Source organism: Mastigoproctus giganteus, chromosome 3, assembly GCF_048544385.1.
Source record: "Mastigoproctus giganteus isolate SK-2022 chromosome 3, ASM4854438v1, whole genome shotgun sequence".
NCBI lineage: Eukaryota > Metazoa > Arthropoda > Arachnida > Uropygi > Thelyphonidae > Mastigoproctus > Mastigoproctus giganteus.
Genome location: NC_143577.1, coordinates 19,198,132 through 19,224,628, shown reverse-complemented (window position 1 = coordinate 19,224,628; position 26,497 = coordinate 19,198,132). Strand labels below are relative to the sequence as shown.

The 26,497-nt window shown below is 36.4% G+C and overlaps 1 protein-coding gene across 4 annotated transcripts in view; it reads left to right on the top strand.

The window, feature by feature from the left end:
• The window catches only part of LOC150087771 (large proline-rich protein BAG6), a 321,988-nt gene that overhangs the window by 290,915 nt on the left and 4,576 nt on the right, over positions 1 to 26,497 (top strand). For 3 of the 4 annotated variants that reach the window (XM_090369196.1, XM_090369195.1, XM_090369193.1), the window contains 4 exons: positions 4,333 to 4,460; positions 10,312 to 10,611; positions 12,095 to 12,271; positions 24,624 to 24,731. In XM_090369196.1, coding sequence (XP_090225322.1) covers positions 4,333 to 4,460; positions 10,312 to 10,611; positions 12,095 to 12,271; positions 24,624 to 24,731 — 713 coding nt within the window. The remainder of the gene's footprint in view (positions 1 to 4,332; positions 4,461 to 10,311; positions 10,612 to 12,094; positions 12,272 to 24,623; positions 24,732 to 26,497) is intronic. The other variant, XM_090369194.1, reaches the window with a different exon arrangement.

The window sequence follows — 26,497 nt, the reverse complement described above, 5'->3', positions numbered from 1 at the left end:
GAGGTTGTTGCTCCTCTGTGGCTGAAGTAGTGGTCTTCTTGAAGTAGGAATCCAACTTGGTCTGTTTGGGTTTACAAGCTCGTGCAAAATCACCCTGTAAGGTTACATTGCAGCATTCACAAAATTAGTTGACTTAAACTCTATCCTGGAGTAAATCTATTTCTCTAAGCAACTGCTCTGCTACTGTAATGACCTTTCTAATATTTTCTGCTGTTAATCTTGACTCGGGCTGGGAAACTTCCTCTGATTCAGACACAACAGCTTCATCGGTGGCTTCTTTTTCTTGCTCAGACAGGTCAGAAGAATGAGCGCTTGAAATCTCATTCACATTTTCAGGTATTATCCAAGACTAAGATTTTTTCCAAACTGTAGAATTTCTTCTTGTTCCTGTCTCTTCTCTTCCTCTGGCTGAAATCTTCCAAAATCTGCAGAAATGCCAGGCAACAAATTTTTCCATCCTGATGCCAGACATTAGTGCTGATATTCTCCCAAGCTTTTGCAACATTGTTTATGGAACCTTTGATGTTATAAGATTTCCAGAATCGTGTAAAATAATTTTTTAATCAGTCATCAAAAATATTATAATTTGTGACCCATGCAATTTCGACTGCTCTTAAAAATTACAAGGCAATGGGCCCTACTGATTTCTTTAATGCTCTAGGGTTTTCAGAATGATAAACTAAATCCCTAGTTTATCATTCTGTTTCGTTTTTAAATCCCTAGAAGCATTTGAGCCAAGCATCAAAATAAATATGTATTTTGATGTTTAATAGCATGGTAATTTTTTCTTATCATTCATAATGTTGTTCAATCCAATTTTATTAAATATTGGTGAAATGAGTATATGTTTTCCTCCATCAAATCACCAAAACCTGCTATGAACTCATCAGCAGAAAAAGCTTCTCCATGACATATCTGCAGTTTAACACCTGGCCTACTTCTACATCTGTGAAACCAACCTCTGCTAGCATTAAACTCCATATTAATTGCTGGTTGTTGCTCTCCTAAAGAAAATGGCTCTGGCTTTCTCACTAATTAACTCTTGACTTTAAGTAGCCTCCCTATGATGCTTTCTTTGAATCCACAAAGATAATTCTGATTCCATTTTATTTACAGCATCAGCATGTTTATGAATTATTTTGGTAATTCTCTCCAAAACTAGCTTTGGCCAACTCTTATTTTTTTTCTCTCTATTTAATAACACAGTATGAATTGTGATTCATGGTAAACCTAAATGTTTAGCGACATCAGCTGTATGCTTGTCATTTTCACTGCTTTGAATAATTTTTAATTTCCTTTTTAAATTTAACACTTTTCTGGGTGTCTTTAACTTTCTTTTATCATGCTTATCACTTTTCTCACAGGCCCCATACTTGTATTTACAAAAAAAATATATTTTCAAAAACACTATAAATCTATTGAAACTATTAAAATATATATAAGAGAATCTGCAAAGCAATCTGAACAATATGTAACAATGTAGACAAAATGAAATGAAGTGGCTCAGCACTTGAATCTGCATTTGAACTTTTTGTTGGCAGCCTTGTTAAAAATTTCATTAGTTGAAACCTTGTAATCATGATCAAATAAATTGAAGCACCACTGTACCTGCAAAAATATAGCCATTTTGGGAAAACTGTATTCCTCTTAAAAAAGTTAATACTATACCTATTGCTGTATTTATATTTATCAACCAATTTAGCTATTACCTAAGAAGTTTTTAAATAATATTTAATGGACTAGAAGTATAAGAAATATATAACACAGCTCGTAGTAGTTGATGTATCATGAATGTAAGATTGCCAAGGTATTTCAATGGAACAGAAATCAATTCCAAATTCATATGCTTTTGCCTGCTGTTGGTTTAGCATTAGTAGAGGCATATGGTGCAAGAAAACAAGCTTATGCAGCAAGCATCAGCCAAAAAAAAAAAAAAAAACCCTCCCATTTCACCCCTCTATTCGTTCCAAATGCCTGTCCAGGTCAGCCTTAAATTTATTTAGGCTATCAACTTCCACAACAAAAGATGGAAGTCCAGTGGCCCAAGTCCAGTGGCCATTCAAGCAAAAGCAAGCAGTATTTATGAAGATATTAAGGATAAGTATGGTGAACCCCAAGCCAAGTTCGTGGCAAACACGGGTCAAGCATCGCACTGGTTTCCAAAACATTAAAGTATGCGGTAAAATTGCCAGTACTGATTCTTCAGCTGCAGAGAAATTTTGCGATGTGCTGGGAAAAAAAAAATCCTTTATAAATCTCCACAGCCTTCAACTTCTGCAGTGGCGTGCTTATCAGCGGCGCCTCCGTAGCCAGGTGGGCAGGAGCAGCAGTGCGTAGCACACGCTTCTTGATTAGACCGGGGTTCGAGCCCGTGACCACCAAATATGGAGGATGCGGAAAGGTCAGGGATTGACCACCGCATATCCCCGGAGCAATATGGCCTTAGTTGCTAATGCTCCTGAAAACCAAATAACATAACTTATCAGCTGTAAAGTTAATTCTGCCAATGATGCTCGAAGGCCAAAACTTGCTGACATTATGCCTGTCTCTCTTTTTGTAATTTTATAATTTTGTACACTTTTGTAATTTTTCTTGCACATGAGATAAAAAATTTGAATAAATAATTCTATTTACATGTTCATCAAACATTTCTTTTTTTTTTTTTTTTTGCTTCAATCAAATTCATCACACATAGTTGCGAGTGTTGCATAAGCATTTAGGGAAATTCCGACTTATGTAGAAGTCCACGGATTGCAACCCTCATGCAAGTCGGGGGACTGGCTGTACTTATCAGCTGAAAAAGCTTCACCATAACATATCTCCAGTTTAACACCTGGCCTACTTCTACATCTGTGAAACCAACCTCTGGTTATGTCTGGACACTTTAAAAATAAACAGTAAAAAACTATCACAGAGTGTGCAGAGATTACAGTAAGTCTGCACACTCTGTATAGGCACAACATAGCCTTATCCTTAGGAGGTGGGCCTCTTATTGAATTATTCTGGGTTTTTCAATATGTGCTACATTTATTAGGGGGTTAGAGTCAAAAAGTGTTTGGCTCTAACCCCTAATACTGAATTGTTTTCCCTGTGCAGTACATTTGTTATTGCTGTGCAGAGATAGAGAGAGAAGGTGGAAACAGTGTTTGAGGTTCCATCTTAATTTCAAGCATCAGTTTAAGAATGGAATTCCCTTGTCTGTAGGGGTGCCTCCGTAGCCAGGTGGGCAGGAGCAGCAGTGCATAGCACACGCTTCTTGATTAGACCGGAGTTCGAGCCCGTGCCCACCAAATACGGAGGATTCGGAGAGGTCAGGTGAATGACCACCACATATCCCCAGAGTAATATGGCCTTAGTTGCTAATGCTCCTAAAAACCAAATAACAACAACAACCTTGTCTGTAGGAGAGTTATAGATTGGGAAAATCTACAATTAAATCAGCCATCCTTTTTTGTTATTGCACTGATTATCAATAAACGAATAAATTTTGATGTTTTATTTTGATTTATAATGTGCCAAATTTTTAAACAGTTATTAAATCAACTATAAAAAAAATGCAGTATGAGAGAAAGTCAGTTAAATCAAATAATAAAAATTTAAAAGGAAAATGAGAATGATTCTCTTGTCATCTCGTCACTCTGAAACCAAAATCTAAAAGTATTAAAATGGCATTTAATTGATTTGAAGTAATAAGGCATTAGACAGACATTTAGTACTTGGAAAAAATAATTTTTGTGGTTACACCAAAAAAGGACATGGTGATTGGGGCTAAAATAATTTTTTTCGTTTATACATTTCAACTTGTGCAACATTTATCAGCTTTATCATGTTATGTATGTATGAATCATAAACACCTAAATACCTTATGTGACATACCTACAGACCATATCAACTGGCACATTGACCAAAACGTTGCTGATACACCAGAACAACCAAGAATCATTATAAATAAACTGTGTGTGCATGGGAATACAAATTATTGTCTCAGAATTGAAAATCATGAGAAGATGAATTTAAAACCATCTAATTTCTATGAGATTATACATATAACTGTTCATATCGGTTATCTTAGGTTTACAGGAACAAGGTTACCTCATATAACTTATTACTTGGATAATAAGAAATTCTCTATTTTTGGCATAATTGTGCAGGAAGGGAAGGTATTTTCTGAAAAACTATTTCTTTGAGCTAACATTTAAAGTTAATAGGTGGTATAATTATATTGATAATTACTTAGTACTTTGTTTATTCAGTAATTAAGATAACATGAATAAAATATATTTTAGAAGTCACAATTAAAATTTATTTTTATTTATTTGTTATTTTTTTAAGAACCATCCAATTTTGGAACATCTTTGTACAATGCTTGTCGCACTCTTATGTCAGAATTCATTGTACTCAATATCAATTGTTTTACTGATGGAGTAGCTTCATTGGAACATGTTATTCAAGGGATGATTGTGAGTATATAATCATTCCTATATCAGTATATAGTTATATTGCATATTTCTGCTTAATAAACAAATATTTCCCATACTATATTTTTACTAGATTATATTTTATATAATTTGCATTTTTATCATTTAAAGTTTTAACTCTTATTGATGTGTCAATAGGAGTTAAAACTTTAATATGAAGATTTATTCGACAAGTACAAGGAGCAGCCTAGGTATGTTATTTGGACAGTATTTAAAATTTCAAAACTGTCCAAATAACATACGGTGTAGGAACGTTCATCCAATCTGTTGAATGAAAGTACCTATATAAGGCATCCTTGTGTAATTTGCAAGCCATAGTTTCTAGAAAATATCAAAATTTAGAAATCCTCACTTTGTGCCAAATATTAATTCTTGTTTATACTCCAACATGACAACCAGGTCAGTGAAGTTTACAATAAATCAATCAATACAAATGTTAATTGTATTTAGCAGTCACGGGTTTGAACCCCAGTCCACTCAAAGAGCACGTGCTACTGCACTCCTGCTCCTGACCACGTCATATTACATGTGTATATACAGGCAACCCCCGTATAACACAGTACTTCTACAACACGGTTATAGAATTTCGGTAAACTTCGCATAACAGGGTGTTTTTGAGCCATTGTGCAGGGAAAACCCTGCTATTATGTTGGATGTAATTTTTCAACATTTCCACTCTTTTTGAATCCCAACTGTTGACTTGCTAGTCAAGAAAAAAAAAAAACTTATTGAGAAATCCCTGTATTTTATTTTGTTGGGAAATTCCCGTGTTATGTTCTGTGCTTGTTGAACTGGTGGAAAAATCTAGATTTCAAAGTTTTGTTACTATTGGATAGCACGCCAGGCCATCCAAAAGATTTAACTCATCCGAACGTTGAAGTTATGTTCCTACTGCCACAGTTGTACTGGGTTAATACAACTTCTTTCATTCAGTCGTTAGATAAAGGCATTATATCCAACTATAAAACTCATTACATCAGAAAAATCGTTACAATGGATTTTGCAAAAAAATTGATTCCAAATTTATTGAAGTAATGGAGGCATGGAAATATTTTTTAATTGTGGACTGTATCAAAATCATAGCTTTATTGCTGAAAGAAGTAAAACTCAACGTTAAATGCATGTGGAAAAATGTATGGCCAGAGTCAGTTCATTCAGGAAATATGACTGAACAGGTAGAAAATGGAATCAGTGCGATAGTAGAACTTGCTATGTCGGTAGGAGGGAAAGGTTTTGATGATATGACTATTGAAGCCCTTGTGGGTAGCACAGTTGATAGAATCACCCTCCTCCCCACAATGGCTGGAAAAGACCCGAGTTCGAATTCCGTCGATGAAGGGAGGAAGTTTTATGGGTCTTTTTCACAACATGGCTGAGTTAGTTGGGCTTGGGCGAGAGTAGCATGGTTTTTTCCTCTCGGAAACTCTGGTTTTTTTGTCCTGCAAAACAGAAAATCGACATCAGGACATGCAATTTATCGACAATATACACAGAGTAACATAGCCTCGTCGATGCTCCTAAAAAAATAAAAAAAGCTATGATTACTGAAGACATCCAAGCATTACTGGTAGAAAAAGAAGCCGGCATAGTGGATTTGGTGCAAATGGCATCAGAGGTAAAACTAAATATCAGATGATGATAGCACAGATGAAAATTCTAAACTTCCAAATTTTACACTAAAAAGCATAGAGGAAGGCAAAAAGTTAGCCAAGCAATTAGAATCTTATTTTTTGAATGCAGATTCTTGAATGAAAGGAGTCCAAAGTTCAAAAGGGAGCTTCAAAAATACTTAGTTCCATACAATGAAATTCACAAAGATTTATCAAGCAAAAGCAAACAAACCGAGATTACTGATTTTTTAAAGAGAGCAGAAGATACACAAAATCTAGAATCGTGTATTTTTGTTAGCTTTTGGAACATAACCCCCTTTTTGTACTTTTTCTTAGTCCTGTATAACGTGGTTTTACACAACACAACATTTTATGCAATCCTAATAGCTGTGTTATATGAGGGTTTACCTGTGTGTGCATGTGCACTAGTAATATTGGGTACTGTGATCCAGCATATTCTACTTTCATCCCAAGTCCAAAAGCATGGTCACTTTTTTTTTTTTTTTTTTTTTATGAAAACCTCAAACACAAGAGATATTCAAACCTATAATACTTAGTACTGGACTTTGGTTGGAGGTTGAGAAGATGAAAGAAGATATTTGTTGACATTAGACTTGAACTTTTGTAGACTAATTTTCAGGAAATAGGTATGAGGGGAGGTTGTTCCAGAAAATGGCAGTTGAATGAATAAACGAGAAAGATGCAAACTTGGTTCTGTGAGTTTGAAGATGGACAGTAAACGAATGTTGGCTGGTTGCGACACATGTTCACACTGTTTTGAAAGAGAGAGCGGGAATTATAGAAGCCAATTCAGAAGAACAGTGCCTGTGGAAGGATCTGTAGAAAACGTCTATGAGACAGCGAGTGGAGAGAGGAATCATTAATTAACCTAACTGCCCTCTTCTGAATGGAATCTAGAAGCCTGAGAAAGGTTTTAGAAGCACAGCCCCAGTTGTGGGAACAATATTCCATGGTAGGGTGGATTTGTGATTTGCACAGAGTGAACATCTGTTTGGAAGAAAAGTAATGCTGAGAGCGAAAGAGAAAACCAAGTTTTTTAGATGCAGAGGAAGCAATATTTGTAATGTGATTGTGCTAAGAGAGATGAGAAGTCAGAGTAATCCCAAAAAGATATATATCATCTTGCCTAGAAATCAGTGTCACCAAAAATAAGCATAGCAGCAGAAGAATCCTTTTTGTGAGATATAAGACAAGACTTGGTTTTAGAAGGATTGAAATCAACTAAGTTGTCTTTGTCCCACTAGAGAATTACCTGCAGATCGGCATTTAAGGAATTGGTAGCGGATATTCGAGAAGTTAAAGCTGATTGAGCAGGGCAATGTTTCTCAAAATAGAAAGTGGAATGCAATGTGCTATCATCGGCAAAACTATGGATAGGATTTCCAGTCAATGGAAGAAGGTCATTAATATACAAGAGGAAAAGAGTGGGGGAAAGAACTAAACCTTCGGGGGACACCAGCATTATTGTAGAAGTTAGAAGACAGAGCCATCTACCATCACCTTCAAAGAACAGTCAGAGAGAAAACTGGATAACCAATTACAAAAAAACAGTTGGCAAACCATAAGATGGAAGCTTGTTTAGAAGAGATTTATGCCAAACACGATCGAAAGCCTTTGAGATGTCAAGAGCAACTGCTTGTGTTTCACCAATCTTTTCCATTGAATTTGTCCATAAATGGATAACATAAGCCAGAATATCACCAGTGGATCAACACTGACAGAATCCATATTGGTGATCATTGATCAGGCCGAAGGTTTCTAGGTAGATTAAGAGTTGGCGGTTAATTGATTTCTCCATTACTTTAGAAAGAGTAGAAGTAATTGGATGGGGGGAGGAATTTTTCACCCTTTTTAGAAACTGGCTGGATATGAGCAAATTTCCAAGGAGAAGGAAAAACACCTTTGGAATAAGAAAGTGAAAAAAGGAGGCAAAGAACAGGAGTAAGTTCAGGAGCACAGGTTTTGAAAACAAGTGGAGAAATACCATCAGGACCTGGAGCTTTCTTAGCATCAAGATTCGTCAACATCCTTTTGATGGATGATCACAGGAGGCATTGAATGGGGAGTGCTAGGAATGGTGGGAGGTGTTTTACCAAGATCATTAATACACGAGTTGGAAGAAAAATGGGATCCTAGCAGGTCGTCTCTATCCTTGGCCGAGGTGACAACAGACCCATCTGGTTTTGACAGAGGTGGGAGCAGAGATGGGCAAAAGTTGCGGCCAATAGCTTTGGCAAGAGACCAGAATGCTTGGCTACCATTAGGGAATGAAGCAAGTTTGCTACTCTTAGCATGTTCAAAATCTAGTTTGGACTGATTAATAACTGCCTTACAATTGTTTCGAGCTTTGGTGTAGGCAGAAAATGAAACTGAAGAATTGGAAACAAGCCAATTACGATATGCAACGTTCTAATAACAGTAACTAATAACAGTAACCCAAGAAGTGCAATGTTCATTGATAACTACTCTGTCTTCTCTCACTGAACCATCCCTTTATCCATAGTAGTAACTTGCCCTTAATGCTGCACAGCTCCAATTTGTGCCGCAATCTCTCATGTGAAGCAGTATCAAAAGCTTTTCTGAAATCTGAGTATATGATGCCAAAATGATTTTTTGCATCAGTTTCTTTGTTACTGCATCATAGTATCCTATCAGATTGGTCAGAAGATCTCTCTTTAAGAAATCCGTGCTGTGATTGCCATATAACTGCATTCCTACCTTGATGACCCTACATTACTTCTTTAACCATTGAGTCCATTATTTTGCCTGGAACAGAAGTTTACAGACCTGTAATTACTCACTTCACCCTTTTACCTTCCTTTGAGAATTAGTGAGACATTTGGCACATCTCCAGTCTATAAGGATCTCCCCTGAATCCAAGAGTATTCTCATAACTATGACTAAACGTGTGAAATTCGTTTTTTACTATCTTAATTTAATTAGATAAACCCCATAAGCCTTATTTACGTTTAGTATCAAGCATCATGTTATCACAAAATTTGATATTTTGTGATAACTTAATATTCTCCATGACCTTTCCTACCTTGATAATAGAGATACTATCTTATATTTCCCTGATTTCAATGTGTTTCTCTTTTTTCATCATGTCTTTCACTCCTTTGTTTAGCATGTGATCAAAGCAGTTAATCCATACTACTTGTAAAATATCCTTGTCTTCTAGCTTTACCCTTTTTTTTGCTTATCTTATTCCTCCTATTCTAAGATTTTTAATTAAGTGCCATAACATTCCTCCTCCCTCTCCTAATACATGTTTTTGTCTTTTCTGGAATCTTCCCTAGATTTTTCTTTTATTTGAAAAAATTAAGATTTTTCAAATAAAAATGATTTAGTTTAATGGTTATTGGCAAATCAGATCGCTTTAAATTATCTGGTTTATCACTGTATTTTTATCACTGATTATTAATTTTAATTTGCTCAATGCAAGATTTTGTCTGCCAATCTCGTATCCTCTGTATATCCTTGTCTTCAACTAGTTGTTTAAAATATATTTTCTGTAATGATACTGCCAACTAGGCTTTTCTTTTGTTATATTCCCTCCATGTTAACTTTTGGCTATCTTTATGCAGAAATATTGCTTTGTAACAATAGTATGAGTGGAGGAATTCATTCATATGGGACTTTTTTTGAAGGATGTGTTTAAGAAGGCAGTAGTTTCTTAGACCTCAAACATGTTATTATTAGAAATTGACACTATACCACAAAAAAACCTTAAGAGAAGTCATTGAAAAGCACTGTTCTTCATTTTTGGAAACTTATGGGAAGAATTTTTTGAACATCATCTTTCTCCACCAAATCTGGGAGCTGTACCACTTAAGTGTGTGTGTGTGTCACCTTGATTTGGAGTAACCTGAGTAAATTTTCTGAAACTACCATAAATTATTATTTTTAAAGCCTGAGGCTTATGCTGCACCAGCCAAAAAAAAAAAAAAAAAAAATTTACTGAGTCAAAAGCAGAAGGGAATCACCAAGAAAGAGAAGAATGATGATATCCAGCTCAGGACCCTGGGTGTGCCAATCCCATACTCACCGGATGTAGCCCCTGGGGTTAAATGAGTATCCTCAGAATCTCTATAAAATATGTAATACATATCTTGGGTTTGTTAAATAAAAGCTGAAGTGTGTTATTATGTAGAATAATTTATGAATATTAATATTTTCTATTTTTTTCCTTTTGGTACTAGCATCATGTTGGTGGTGATATTAATCCTATTATTCAGCAGTGGATAGTTACTACTTCAGCATCACAAATTCGTAACAATATCCATAATATCAACATACCCACAGAGCAGATACGGCATTATATTATTTTCAAGGATGTTCCGTCCACATCTGAAACTACAACTGATGAAGCTGTTATTACTTCTACGGCCAATGGAATAGACATGGAGGAACAAATGGAGGCTGACTCTTCACCAAGGAATGGTGATATTTTGCCTGATACTATTGAGGTGGATTCTCTTGGCAAAGAAAGTACTCCTGAGGTTTGTAATTAGATACATAGTATATAAATCTGTCTAACTTCATCTGTGTCAAGTTCACTTTAAATTTTCCTTTATCACAACTTCATTAATTTGTAGTACAAAACCATCAGTGTTTATTTCCACCAACCATAAGTTGGTAGAATTTCACTCATAAAACCACTAACTTTGATTTAGTAAGTGGTTCTCAAAATTTAGTGGTGTAAAGACCCCCCCCCCCCCCCCGTTAAACTTAATATATTTCTATGCTGTAAATTCTTTGTTTTTAAATTTTCTAATGAACCTTGGATTTAAAAGAAGTTTAATTTTGCCTCTATGAAACAAAACGATAGCTCTCTCTAATAATTTTTGGCCAGAGCCTTGTTTCATGTTTTCTGATTATTTTTTGTAGTATTTAAGTGTGATTGATTGAAAGAGGGTAGCATTCTCTTCTTATTCTCTCAGGATACACCAGTGTTTCAAACTGCATAGTTTGATAATATACTATATCAACATGTGGCATTATTAAAGCTCTATCAAAAACATGGCCTTTGAAACTCTGAGCATAATGAGGATTCACTAGCTTAGATATTTAGTTTCATTTGTGATATTTCAGATATTTAGATCAGTTTCATTTGTGTTTCAGAGTACCCTTGCAATGTAGTTAAAAATATATCATCACAGAGCCTCTAAAGAGTGATTGCCTTTAATCTTAATGGGTTTGTTTTTAATTTTGTGGTCCCTAAAAGAAGTTTATGGATACATACTGACCATTAGTGTGGGTAGCTGTAATCTACTGCCATTATACAGTGAAATTAATGGGGAAAGTGTTCCCAAATCAGACTAAACATTTGGTCTCTTTTTTTTTTGTTTTGAGCGGTAGGTGTGAAGACAGTGGGGGGGGGGGGTTGCAAGATAATAAGTACACTAATCTCCCAATGATGACTTATAACACCGGTTCTTGTCGCTTACTTACGACTTGCAAAATATCTGTTTATAGCTATTCTAGTTATTACGTGAATTTTATGATTTCTTGTTGATTTTTTATTTTTTTTATTTTTATTTGGTGTCTTGAAGTGTCCCGGTTAATCTAATCCCCGTAAATCGAGGGTCTGCTGTACCTTATTATTACCGTATTTAATGTTGGTAATGTCTTACTGTGTTTAATTTATCAATTAAACTTTATTATACATATGTATGTACAAGAAAATCACGTTATATATGGGGTCAGCAGGTGTTCGCTTATATCTGTGGTTTCAGCCATCCAGGGTAGGTCTTGGAATGTATATGGGGGGATCTTACTATATATATACGAAAAATGCGTTGGTTGACAAATATTTATCACAATCCTCAACTAACACTTTGTTTTCATATTATGAGAAAGATTTAAAAAAAATTCTTGCTACTGTTGTACATGATGAGAATTTGTTATTGAAAGGATATTGTACAATTTAGAATTTTTCACAAGTTGTAATTTAACCAAATAACAATGTTTTCTTTTTCTTAGCAGTTAATGGACACTGACACTGTTCCTGAAGACATGTCAAATAGAAGTACACTCATAGAACAAACAGAAACAATTAACATGGTAACATGTGCAACTGAGGATGTTCTCCAGGCTGCCACAGTTGACGATGCTGAAGTAGTTGTTAGCTCTGAACCTTGGCATTCTACAGTTCCTAGGGTGAATTTATATATTTATAAATTGTGTACATGTGTTTAAATGTAGAACTGTTAATTATATCATCCATATTTGTACTTACAATCAGAGAAATTGAATTAGTAATGTAGGATAAAATTATAAGAAATTGTATATGTTACCAAGCCTGCACAAAAATATCACCGAGTATGTATTATAAATATGTGTAATGGGGATTTCTGTAAGATTAAGTTAATTCTACAAAATGGTAACCTATTTAGGTTACCATTTAATTACAAAGGTAAAATAGATTAAAATGTAACTAAGATAGTCAGGGTAGTGAAGTAGCAGCTGCATCATCGCCTTCTCTTCCTCTTCTGTGCTAAAATTATAAGAAGTGGGGGGCAAAGATGTTATATTGATAGATCTAAAGTATGTAAAAAATAAAATAAAAAATTAGCAGCTCTTGGGTTGGAGGATGTCCATATAAGTGAGCTCTTCTGTTAAATATACATTTGTGGACTTGCCTGTGGTGCCTGACTGCAAGCTTGCTGCCATCTGTACTTGATTGACCTATACAAATATCACTGCACAGGCAGTGATATTTGTACACTCCTTCATGTTGATTGAGTTGGGGGCTCTGATTGGTCGTGGTAGCCTCATATTTGCCAGTCCTACAAAATTGTCAAACAGGGTAGGTCTGTGGGTTCAACAGTATGTTGTGGTTGTGTGAAGTTGAGAATTGGGATCTTAAGTTTGCTAGGGGTGTCTGTGGTATATTTTGTGGTGGTTTTGGACCATTATCCTTGTGGGCATTCAGAGTTGACGTTGGCAGTTGGCAGCACCCCTGAGCGTGGTGTTTCTTTCTGCTGTTGGATTTGTATTATATTAAGCTAAAATTCAGCGATATGATGGGTGAATTTGAGTGCTTGAGGAAAAGGATTGATGCCCTCAGAGGAATTGAAAACAGGAAACTCGTCAAGCACTCAGCTGGCCAACTTAATGCTAGAGCCTGGACTTGAGCATCAATCAACATAATCATATCTCCATAGGCAGAAAGTGCCAGTTCTGTAATAAGTAACTATTGTTTGGTGATTCTGTTGTTAAGGAAATATGGTATTTAAAAAGAATAGGTGGAATAGTAGTAGTAGTAGTAGTAGTGATGTGATGCAAGAAAGCAAGTGCAGCATCAGCCAAAAAAAAAATAAAATAAAATAAAAATAATTTACAAAACAATTCTCTCTAAATGCTTGCCCAGTTCCTCCTTAAATTTATTTAACCTATCAGGCTAAAGGCAAATTTCCACACGTCTATTCTACATCTGTCTTTCCTTAATTTGAATTTGTGCCCCCTTAGGTTCGTAATCTGAACAAGTGAAAGGATCCCATCAGAATTCAGCGTGCTCAACCCATTCAAGGCCTTATACACCTCAATCAGATCACCGCGCAGGTGCCTAGTCTCCAGCCACTGCAATTTACAGAACTTAAGCCTCTCTTGGTAAGAGGATCCCTTCATTCCCCTCACCAATCTTGTTGCCCTTCTCTGTACACACTCAAGTAAATCTACATCCTTCCTAAAATGAGGCCTCCAGACCTGTATGCAGTACTCAAGGCGTGGCCTGACCATTGCCTTATACAGAGGGACAATCACCTTTTCCTGCTATCAGAATTCCTATATATCATTGACATAAGCCCATGACCTGCCCTGGCAGCCTGTCTGCATTACTCAGAAAACTTCATATCTGACTGCACAATTACTACCAGGTCTTTTTCATTTTCTACCACCTTAAGTGTAGTATCATACAATTGGTATGTTTCTCTGGGGTTACTTCTACCCACATGCAGTACTTTGCATTTGTCAAGGTTAAACTTCAGTTGCCACTTCTTAGCCCAACTGCCCAAATTATCTAGATCCTGTTGCAGTAGCACACTGCCATTACTGTCATTAACAACCCTGCCAACCTTTGTATCATCTGCAAACTTCGACATTAAGCCTGATATACCTTCATCAATATCATTGATAAATATACAAAACAACAGTAGACCTAACACCGAACGCTGTGGGACTCCACTAATAACATTAGTCCACGAAGAGCAGCACCCATTGATTACCACCCTCTGCCTTCTCCCACTTAACCATCCATTTATCCATTGTAGCAACTTACCTTTAATACCATTCTGCTCCAATTTGTACAATAGTCTTTCATGCGCAACAGTGTCAAAAGCTTTCGTGAAATCCAAATATATGATATCAAAATTATTTTTTGCATCTAGTTCCTTTGTAACCACATCATAATATCCTATCAAATTTGTCAGACAAGACTTTCCCTTAACAAACCCGTGCTGTGTCTGAATTATTGCTGCAGTCTTGTCTAGATGATCCTGCAATGCATCTTTAACCAGTGACTCCATTATTTTACCCGGAACTGAAGTTAAACTAACTGGTCTGTAATTACTCGTGTCACCCTTCAATCCCCCTTTGTGAATTGGGGATACATTTGCACATCTCCAGTCCGTGGGAACCTCACCTGATTCCAAGGATGCTATCATAATTATGGCTAAGGGTTTGCTTAGTTGCTTTGCCGCCTCCTTTAATATAACTGGATAGATCCCATCCACCCCAGGTGCTTTTCTTATGTTTAACTTCAACAATTTCTCCTCCACTTTGCTTTCGGTTTTTACAAAATCATTAAGTATCCTGCTACAATTTGATAACCTTCTGCCATTTTCAAACCTTAATAATTCCTCATGTGTGAATGTAGATACAAAATACTCATTCAGTTTGTTTGCTATCTGAGCAGGATCATCAACAGTCGAACCATCAATGTCAAGTGGACCAATCAGATTCATCCCCTTCCTTTTAGAGTTTATATAAGTAAAGAAATCTTTGCTGTTTTTCTTAGCATCTTTTGCCAAGGATTTATCGTAATTTGCCTTCGCCTGCCTAACCTCCTTTGTGACCTGATTACAGACTAGCTTATATCTGCCATAGGCTTCTGAGTCGCTTTATAATTTATATGCATCCCATGCATTTTTCTTCTCTGTTACGTGTCTCATTAGTTCATTAGATAACTATTTAGGCCTAAACCTTGAACAATATTTCTTAATAGGTATGAAACTTTTAGTAGCATCCACGATTAATTCCTTGAATGCTTCCCACTTAGAATTTACTGTTGGTAACATCGTCAGTTGATCCCACTGTACAGAATTTAAAAACTATCAGAGACCACTGTACTCACCTTTACGGAAGCAAAAATCCTTTCCTTTACCCCCTGATGGTGATTAAATCTTTAAGTAAACCCACATCAGTACACTGTGATCACTGCTGATAACCAGATCAAGAGTATTACTTTCTCTGGTTGCCTCTCGAACATGCTGCTGCAGAAAACAATCATCCAATAAATCCACAAAATCTGACTAGTGTGTGAGTGACCATTCCACAAGTTCCAGTCAATATCTGGGAAGTTAAAATCCCCCATTATAAGACATTCCGATTTACTAGCGCACTCTATTTCTCTGTATAATTTTTCACTGTACTCATTCGAGTCATTTAGGCCTATAACACACTCCTGCTCTTATTTTTGCTTTCGCAGTGCTTATGTCACACCAAACTGACTCAACAGTGCATTGTTCATCTGTATCAACTGGATGCACTTCTTTTGATTTTATGTTTTTCTTAATTAACAGCATAATACCTCCTCCCTTTCTATCCTCTCTGTACACATTGTTCTCCCCAAATTTCAGTTCAGCATTCCTTATATCTGTGTGACACCACGTCTCTGCTATCCCAACAATATCCGCCTTTGATGTCTTGACCAACACCTCAAATTCATCAAATTTATTTACTATACTTCTAGCATTGGTATACATGCAAGCATACATCTCCTATTCCTAGTTACCCTAACACATCCCATATACCCACCTATTTCAGGATGACTGCCATCCGTCCCTGAAACCCCCAACACCCCACGCTCCAGGTCGCTACTTATTCTAATAGAAGTTGTGCAAGAATCGCCTTCACCTCTGCTTACGGCTACTGTTAAACTATTAGTCCTTGTATCCCCCCAAGCTATCAGTTTTCCGACCCACCTAACACTGCCTCGATAGCATCAGCAAATATTCTTGCACCCTTTCTATTTAAGTGTATCCCATCCCTATAGAAGCAGTCTCTCCTGTTAACAAGTACAGTCCAGGCTGAAAAAAATTCTACCCCTTGAGCCTTGCACATTCTTTCCAGGGCCGAATTGATCGAAATAGCAGAGTATGGAAACTTATTGTGATAACCCTGTTTTTTAGTGCCTTTCATCACACATTTCTATTTTAGGGTACTGCCCTCACCACGTTTGACAAGTTGATGTGGCACAATTGAGCAGAAAAGATGATGACCACTGCATTATTCAGTTGATCTGAGAGTTATGTTCCATGAAAGTAGAGAAATCAGTTATGCTTATAGAACTACATTCTGCATCATGTAGGCCTGTTGGTAGGAATAGCTGTTGAAAGAGGAATTATTACCATAGTTTGATTTTTGCCTGATTCAGAAAGAATCAGGCAAAAATGTTCCATTCAAGTGTTGGGCCATAAGTATTGCCATCCTAGCATCTAATAAACTGTCTCTCACCATGTATACTTACCAAGCTGCAACTTAATTAGAATTTATTGATTATTCTTTTCCAGTTATTCATTTTTTTTTGGGCACTTGCTATATGGAGACAATAGTGATATTTGGCAAGGTCTGCCACAAGATAGTGTCCATTATGTGCCTGGATTTCTGTCACTGTAGAATTGTGTCTAGGATAGCCATATGGTCAACTGCAATCAGTCTATCACAAAAATTATTTAAAAAAAAAAAAAAGTAATAATACTGATTAAAATTACATGTGGATATTTATATTGGTGTATCTTTTTGAGTTTTTTTTTTTTTTTTAGCTTGTATGTTAAATTTGCATTCAGAAGCTGTTTTTGTGTGTTCTTTGCCTTTAAATAAATAAAACTGAGGAAAAATAGTCAGTTGTAATTGATAAAAATAGAAAAGGACACTACTGTACAAAAAAAAAAACAATGTAACACTTGCTGTTAGAACAACACATTTATTTATTTGAAGAAATTAATAGCACAAATTGTCTTTTGCTATAATGACTGCTTCGATGCACCACAAGACCAGATTTCTGGTTAAAAGCCGTGGTATTGAGCTCTATACCCCTTTAAAAGCATTTATGAGCTCTGCTAACAAACAGATTTCCATTGACCTTGCCCTAATTCTGAATTCTAATTCATCAGAAAGATGTAAACAATATTATTATTAGCTGTATGGCGCAAGGAAGCCTGAGGCTTATGCTGCACCAGCCAAAAAAAAAAAAAAAAAATCCCGAGTTACCGAGAGAGAGAGAAGTAGAAGGGAATCGCCAAGAAAGAGAAGAATGATGATATCCAGCTCAGGATCCTAGGGATCATTATGTTAGAGTTCTTTCTCTGTGTTATAAAGTATTTATGTTTTGGACAATGTAATGGCTGCACCATAGAATTGCCATCAATGCTAGGAACATAGAACTGTCCAAAATACCAGTGTAAGACACAGCATGTGTGATTACTTACACTGCGACCAGTGAACTTAGTCTATAAAGGAACATCCCTAGATTGTGAATGACATCTCTTTACCTCACAGTTGATAAAACATACTCAGGTAGTAAGTTCTCCTGGCATCCTTCATCCCCAAACACTTCACTCATACTGGAAAGATGTGTAATATAACTTGTTGGCCCATATTCCAGTTTTGGTATGCCGTACATCATGCTATTCGACAGAGTGCATTTGTTTGTTTCTATTATCAAAGGCATGTGAGCTGGTGCTCTTCTGTGAAAATTCATAGCATACAGCTCTTTACATGTCATGGTAACCCTATGCCTGCTTGTAGCAAATTCAGATTCTGTAGAATTTGTTGTTAAGATGAGGTAACTAGCCATCTCAAGGTCCATTTGCTGCTGTCATTTAGTTATTTGAATGTTTAATTCCTGAGTAGTGCATGCATAGATTTTTTCCCATGTGACATGCAACTATTGCTCCACTATGAAACACTTAGCTCTTTCCATATTCTTGTCAGTCAACACATTTGGGAAAAAATCAGTTGGGAAAAAAAGACATAGAGGGTGGTAATCAATGGGCACTGCTCTCCGTGGGCTAATGTTATTAATGGAGTTCCACAGGGTTTGGTGTTGGGCCCACTGTTGTTTTGTATATTTATCAATGATATTGATATAGGTATATCAGGCTTAGTGTCAAAGTTTGCAAATGATACAAAAGTTGGCAGGGTTGTTAATGACAGTAATGGCAGTGTGCTACTGCAACGGGATCTAGATAAGTTGGGCAAATGGGCTGAGAAGTGGCAACTGAAGTTTAACATTGACAAATGCAAAGTACTGTATATGGGTAGAAGTAACCCCTAGGAACGTACCAACTGTGTGGTCGAAAATGAAAAAGACCTGGGAGTAATTGTGCAGTCAAATATGAAGTTTTTTGAGCAATGCAGACAGGCTGCGAGAGCATGTCATGGGGTTTGGTCAATGATATACAAGAATTTTGCTAGCAGGGAAAAAAGAGCTGATTATCCCTTTGTATAAGGGAATGGTCAGGCCACACCTTGAGTACTGCAAGTACTGCATGCAGGTCTGGAGGCCTTTTTTTTTTTTGGCTAATACTACATAAGCTCATATGCTTGCTTTCTTGCAGCGCGTGCCTCTGTTACTATTACTATTTCAAAAGTATACTTGGATAGGTGATGATCCATTATAGGTCAGAATATTAGAATATTTTGTAGTTACAGAATCATGTTCCATAAGTTTTGGTATGATAGTATTGATCTTATGCATTAAAATGGTGGGCGCCATGCCATAGACGGTGCCTCCGTAGCCAGGTGGGAAGGAGCAGCAGTGCGTAGCACAGTCTTCTTGATTAGACCGGGGTTCAAGCCTGTCACCACCAAATACGGAGGATGCGGAAAGGTCAGGGAATGACCACCGCATATTCCCGGAGCAATATGGCCTTAGTTGCTAATGCTCCCAAAAAAAAAAAAAAACCAAACCATGCCATAGACTATGGATGTACTGAAATGAACAAAGCAAGCCAAATGTTTTGGCTTGCTTTGTTCATCTGTTTTGACAGAATGTTTGTTTGGCTATGAACCATTCCTGGTACACCTCTTTTACTGTGCATAAATATCCCACCATGACCAAACAAACATACCCAATCTCAAGTTGCTGTTAAAGTGCTATAACGGTTTTAATGGATTTAAAATCTATGTAAAAATATGGAAATCGAAGAGGTCAAGGCATGTGATGTGTGCATGAAAGCACTATAAAGCTGTAAGAAACAAGTGCAACAGCAGAGTATTTTGGCCACATTTGTTGAACGTTCAACAAGTGTGGCCAAATTATTCGATCCTTTAATGCAGTGGTTTTCAACCGGGGTGCCGCAACAATATTCCAGGGTTCCACGTAATTTGGGTTTAAGTTACTTAAACTTATTATTATTTTTTTAATTTATATGTTTATTTCATTATAAAAAGGTGTACATTATCTTTTTAATGTTGTGGTGATCTATAATTGATGTTTACTTAGTACCTCTATATAAAGAATAAAATGATATATATATATAATTTGTATTATGAAATGTAATTTTCATAATTATATTATTATAATAAATATCATGACATATTTTTTAATATTATATATATTAAATATATAATATTAAAAAATATAAAATTAATATGTACATACGCGGATATATGCAGAGAGAGAATCAGATCTAACAGGCAGAAAATTGAGTAGGGGTGCCGCAAAATAAAATAAATTATTTAGGGGTGCCGTTATTAAAAAAAAAGGTTGAAAACCACTGCTTTAATGGATGGAAAAATGCCTGTTAAATATTGATGTTTGGTTTTTTCACAGTAAAGCATCCTCTGGCCAAAAATATAAGGTGATGGATTGAGTGACTTAACATTTGGAGCAAATTATCAAGTATAATCACTGCTATGCAAAAAATAATTAACCCCGGCATTTATGGGAACATCAAAAGGCATTAGTACTACTTGCCCTATCTGAACCATACAAATAATGAATTATGGGCATAGTAGACCTTCGCAGAAGACACAGATACCAGACACTGATCAGAAAACATGGCTGAATTAGTTCCAGAATGCATAGGACAGATGCAGGACTGAAGGCAAGATGTGGTCCAGTGAATCTTGATTTGTTTTTTTCAGCACTGATGGAAATAGTGCACATATAGAGAAAAAAAAACAGCAAAAGATTCTGGAATCATTCTCTTATGTACCAAGGCTGCTGGAATAAGTTTTAATGGTGTGGAGTATACTTTTGTGGCATAGTCTTGTTCCCACTTGTTGGCTGGGTATACTGTTGCATATCTTCTCCTGTAGATATAAAGATACTGTACACCTTTTTATAATGAAATAAACATATAAATTAAAAAAATAATAAGTTTAAGTAACTTAAACCCAAATTACGTGGCACCCCTGGAATGTTGTTGCAGCACCCTGGTATAAAACCACTGAATAGTTTGATGAACATGAAGACTTTAAACATGTGCCCTGGAAAGTCCAGTCATTAATCCTATTGGACATCAGTGGCATGAACTGAAAAGACTTGTTCATCAGCATTTAGGGCAGTTTTTTTTTTACTCGAATGGTCCAGTACTCCTCATATCACTTTACAGTACAGTCCTCATATAACACATGTTTACACAACATGAATTCGATCATACACGATTTATAAATAGGGGAACAATGTGTATAACACAAACCGAATTCACTTATACATGATTTGCATTTGTGTTTACAAAAAATGACAGTTACAAAAAGTGGGAATCACCCCAACTGAATGCAACACAATAGGAATGAAGAGAAGATTCTGAAAACTTATGTTTTTATATGATTGAAGATTTCAGTGAAGGGGAAACACATTTCACCATAATAGAAGTAAAAACCCACAGAATTCCAGCTGTCAGTATTATTGCAAATGCAAGTAAATACAGTTTACTACCCATTTATAGCAGATTCCACTAGCAGGAACACCCAATAAACCAGAAACTGCAAATTGTTTTTATTGTTTTATGGTAGTGACATCCGGAAATGGCTTTAGTAAAATGCGAGTTAGTTTGAGGTGATGATAGTGTTTCTGCCTTTACTGTGTTGTTTGTGTGTATCAAGCGTGCCTCCTCTTTTTTGTTCTTTTTATACTGTAATTGTGCTTTCTTCCCTAAAAATGAGTAAAAGACTTTAAAAAAGTGTGAAAAGCAAGCTTCCTGGTGAAGATACTACAGATTCAGAGAGAAAAAGGAAAGCAATATTGATAGAGGAAAAATACAAAATTGTGAAATGCTTTGAGCGAAATGAAAGAACATGTGATATTGTGCACTGCAGGCCTAAATGAGGCAATGCTGAGAACAATTAGAAAGCATGCAGAGAAAATGAAAGCAACTCAGTGTTACAAAAAACATTAGATCAAAATGCAAAAAATTCAAAGAGATAGAACATCTGTTATCTGTTTAGATAGAAGTTTAAACAAAGAACAAGTTTGCTTACGATAGAAGGAAAAGCATTAGCAATATTTTATTACATAATAATTGTAATAATATGTATTTTTTTAAATAAATTAATATTGCATATTTTATGACAATTATTTATTGTGCAATATTATGATCAATATTGCACACTTACATTGCACGGGGATTTCTAGGAACACAACTACCGTGTTATATGAGGACTGGCTGTACCTGGTTGACTCCACGTCACACCAGAGCAAAGATTTCGGCCAACAGCACCTAAATACCTTATTAGTTCATGGTTGTTTGTTGTTGTTTGGTTTTTTTTTAGGAGCATTAGCAACTAAGGCCATATTGCTCCGGGGATATGCGGTGGTCATTCCCTGACCTTTCCGCATCCTCCGTATTTGGTGGTGACGGGCTCGAACCCCGGTCTAATCAAGAAGCGTGTGCTACGCACTGCTGCTCCTTCCCACCTGGCTACGGAGGCGCCTAGTTCATGGTACTATTAAAGTGGTCAGTACATTATATATTAGAGTTAAAGCTGCAAAAGTAATATTAGCCCTCTAGCTGATTTTGGTATTCCTCCCTTATATTTGTTTCCAATCTCCATCATTAATTATTTTTAATTGAAAAGGCTTAGCCATACAGAAATTTTGGCCACACAGTTATTAGGGAAATATTATATTTCCTGTTTCTAATGATGTTTTTGAATTTATTATACAATATATTAGAATTAAAAATAAGTTTCCCATTTTAAATTACTTGCTCTTCTTCCACCCTGAGTTCACTAATTGGTGAAGTAAAGAATCACACGCACACACACACATGGGGTTATTAATGGTAACATTAACTTTTATTATTATATGTTGTGATATTTGACTAGTATTTAATCGCAGGAACTTAAATTTGTTGAATGAGCTGCCTATTACAGTATGTCATTTAGGAATTTGAAAATTTATTATTCAAACCATTGGCATAAAATGAAGAATAACTGATTGTTCCTCTAGTTGTTCCTCTAGAATTGGAGTGAATATTGAAATTTGATGTATGATGGTTGTTTTTGTTGTTGGTGGTGGTCGTATTAGGAGAAAATGATGCAAGAAAGCAAACTTATTTAGCATCAGCCAAAATAAATAAAATAAAAATAAACAATTCTCCCATTCACACCCTCCAAGAATTTGTCTAGTTACTTCCTTGAATTTATTCAAACCATTCACCTTGCACAACAACAGATGGAAGCCTGTTCCAACAATCAACCACCCACTGGCCAAAGGCAAACTTCTGTACATATATCCTGCAACTATCTTTCCTCAACGTAAAATTTATAACCCTCATGTTTGTAGTCCCAGTAAGAGGAAGAATGCCATTCACATTCAGCTTACTCCATCTTCAAGGCCTTAAATACCTCAATCAGATCACTCCACAGGTGCCTAGTCTCCAGATGCTATAATTTGCAGAACTGAAACCTTTCTAGGTAAGAGCACTTTTTTGTTCCCTTCACCAATCTGGTTGCCCTTCTCTGCACCTGTTCCAGCAGATCTACATACTTCCTAAAGTGAGGCCTCCAGACCTGTATACAGTACTCAAGCTGCAGCCTGACCATGGATAATGGTATAAAGGGATAATCACCTCCTTATCCCTACTAGCAAAGTTTCTGAATATCGATTTCATTTTCCATTACCCTGAGCATTGTACTACACAGTTGATAATTTGCTCTGGGATTATTGCTACCCATATGCAGTACCTTGCATTTGTCAATGTTAAACTTCACCTGCCATTTTTCAGCCCATCAATCCAATTTTTCTAGATCTTGTTGCAGTAGTTCACCCTGCTATTGTCGTTAAACACCCTGCTAACCTTTGTATCATCTGCAAACTTTGACATTGAGCCTGATATACCTTCATCAGTATCATCAATAAATATTGAAACAATGGGCCCAGCACTGAACCCTGGGGTACTCCACTGATAACATTAGTCCACAAAGAGCAGTGCCCATTGATATCCACTCTCTGTCTTCTTCCACTTAACCATCCCTTTATCCATAGCAGTAACTTGCCCTTGTCCCACAATGCTCCAGTTTATACAGCAGTCTTTTATGTGCAACTGTATCAGAAGCCTTCCTGAAATACAAGTATCACAAGTTATTTCAGGTTTTAATGTTCACACAACGTGCAAATTGGTCCATTAAGTGCATGCACTTGCACAGATAATACACTAGTAGAACAGCCTAAGTAAGATGCTTTGTTAAACCAGTAACCAATAATTGACATCTATCAAGGATCTAATGATTAGAGGGGTACAAGCAGGGAGAGCTTGCAAACCTCTCCCACTCCCACTTTTTTATGCTTGGGGGGCCTACTCTTGGGCATGCAGTTGCTTTTTGGAATTAAGTTTCTGTTGGAAAATAAGAGAAAGGATTGCAGAAATTACCCCTTGTTTCCTAGGTACAAGACCCAACATATCACTGATATATAATTTTGTTGATTCCATTGGCACTGTGTGGGCTTATGTCCAAGAGAAATTTTTAGATTTCTTGGAAGTGCATAGTAGTATTTAGAGCCTCCGCCCTTAGTTTTTTCATTCCAACTTTCACTCAACCATTCTGTTCACTGTAGAATAACTTGCAGTGCTTTAAAAGAAAATTTTTTTTTTCTCTATTAAAAAGTAGTCTAGAAGTGTTGATGAAGATGAAAATGTGCTACATGTTGCCAATATCTTGTATATGATTTCATGCAAATTAAACAGTTAATGAGAAATTTCTTATCACGGAATAATGTATTTAAATTTTTTTTGTCTATAAAACTTGGCAGTTTTGAATTTTTAAAAATATTATTTTAAAGGATTGGGTTCCAATCATTACAAGAGATGTTCAAAGACAGAGAAGACAAGCTCCACAGCCTCCTTTTAGTGATGCCTACTTAGGTGGAATGCCTTCCAAAAGAAGAAAAGTAAGTTTTTTTGTTTTTTTTTTATTCTTTTTCTTTTATTATTTAAAGTTTCACTTGCATTGTTGCTGTTTTCACTCATCTTGGTGATAACATGACCTAAATTAATAATTTAGGATATAGTAATAATAAGGAATAGCATACATATAAGGGGAGAGGCCGTTGGGATAACAGTACGGACGGTGGATTTTTGGCTGCTGTAAAGGTATATGTATTTTTTTAATTTTTAAAAACATAGTACCTTCGTTATTTAACATAGTACATTGTTTTACGGAGATATTAAATAGGTTTAGTAGCGTTCATTAGCTTCTTATTTTGAATTTGACCAGCGATTTTGGAAGTTACGACTCCAGTGTTGGCGCCAATATTGTTGAACTAGCCACCATATTGTAGTGGATAAGAAATAGCTTAACGTATATATATCTTGAACTGATAGCATAAGGTATAAACTAGGTAGCGTAAGGTATAAAGTTAAACTAGATAGCATAATACAAAGCACTGTATTAGGAATCTGTTAGCTTATTATAATATTATCAATTAATCAAAAATATTATTAATCTTGTTAAATTTCATTGTTAATTAAATTGTATTTAAATGAAAATCATGACCCAGACTAGAGCTGCGAAGCAAAGATCACAGACTAGCGAGAGTGCTGTGGCTCGAGGGAGAAACCTTTCTAAAACAGGACATGATCTAGCCAAGGAGGATGCCTTTGTGTGTGCTAGGTGTCTGGAGTGTCAAGAAATTAGGTGCCAACTCAGCGTTCTGGTGGGCGTCTATGGAAGCTTGAGGTGTAGGGTAAATGCCCTCGAAGAAATTAATATGAGGGCCCCATCAGGTGCTCAGCTCAATGACAGAGCTCACTCCTGTGCATCAGGCAACACAGAGGCAATCTCCAAGGCAGAATGCGCTGGTCCTAAAGTAACTAGTTATTGTCGGTGAATCTATTGTCAGGGAGACGGGGAATATACTTTGTAAAGATAGGTGGAACAGGACCAGGGTATGTCTGCCGGTGGCAAAAGTTGATGTTGTAGAACAGATATCATCTTTTCAGGACAAAAAAGGTGATATTGTTGCGTCGTTGGAACTAATTACATTAAGGGTAAGAGATCTGCAGATTTACTCAACAAGTACAGGTCAATGTTGAAAAAAAGTTGCGAGTTAGGGTTGAATGTGAAAGTGTCTGCAATTCTACCCAGACACGATAGGAGGGAGTATATGATGAGAGCCTTGTCAATCAATTCGGCCCTGGAGAGATTGTGCAAGGCTCAAGGGATAGAATTTTTTTCAGCCTGGTCTGTGCTTGTTGACAGGAGAGACTGCTTCTACAGGGATGGGATTCTAATAGAAGCAGTGCAAGAATATTTGCTGATACTATCGAGGCAGTGTTAGGTGGGTCGGAAAACTGCCAGCATGGGGGGATACACAGACTGAAAGGTTAACAGTGGAAGGGTGCAGAGGCAAAAGTGATTCTTGCACTGCTTCTATTAGAATGGGCACAGCAGACTGGAAAGCAAGGTAATGGAGATTTCCAGGACTGCTATGAGTCATAGTGGAACAAGTAAATACATGGGCTGTGTTAGGGTGGCTAGGAGCAGGAACAGGTGCATGTATACTTGCATGTACACCAATGCTAGGAGTATAGTTAATAAATTTGATGAGCTTGAAGTGCTAGTGAAGACATCAAAGGCAGATATTGTTGGGATATCAGAGACATGGTGTCACACAGAATAGGCAGTGCAGAGTTGGAATTTGGGGAGTACAATGTG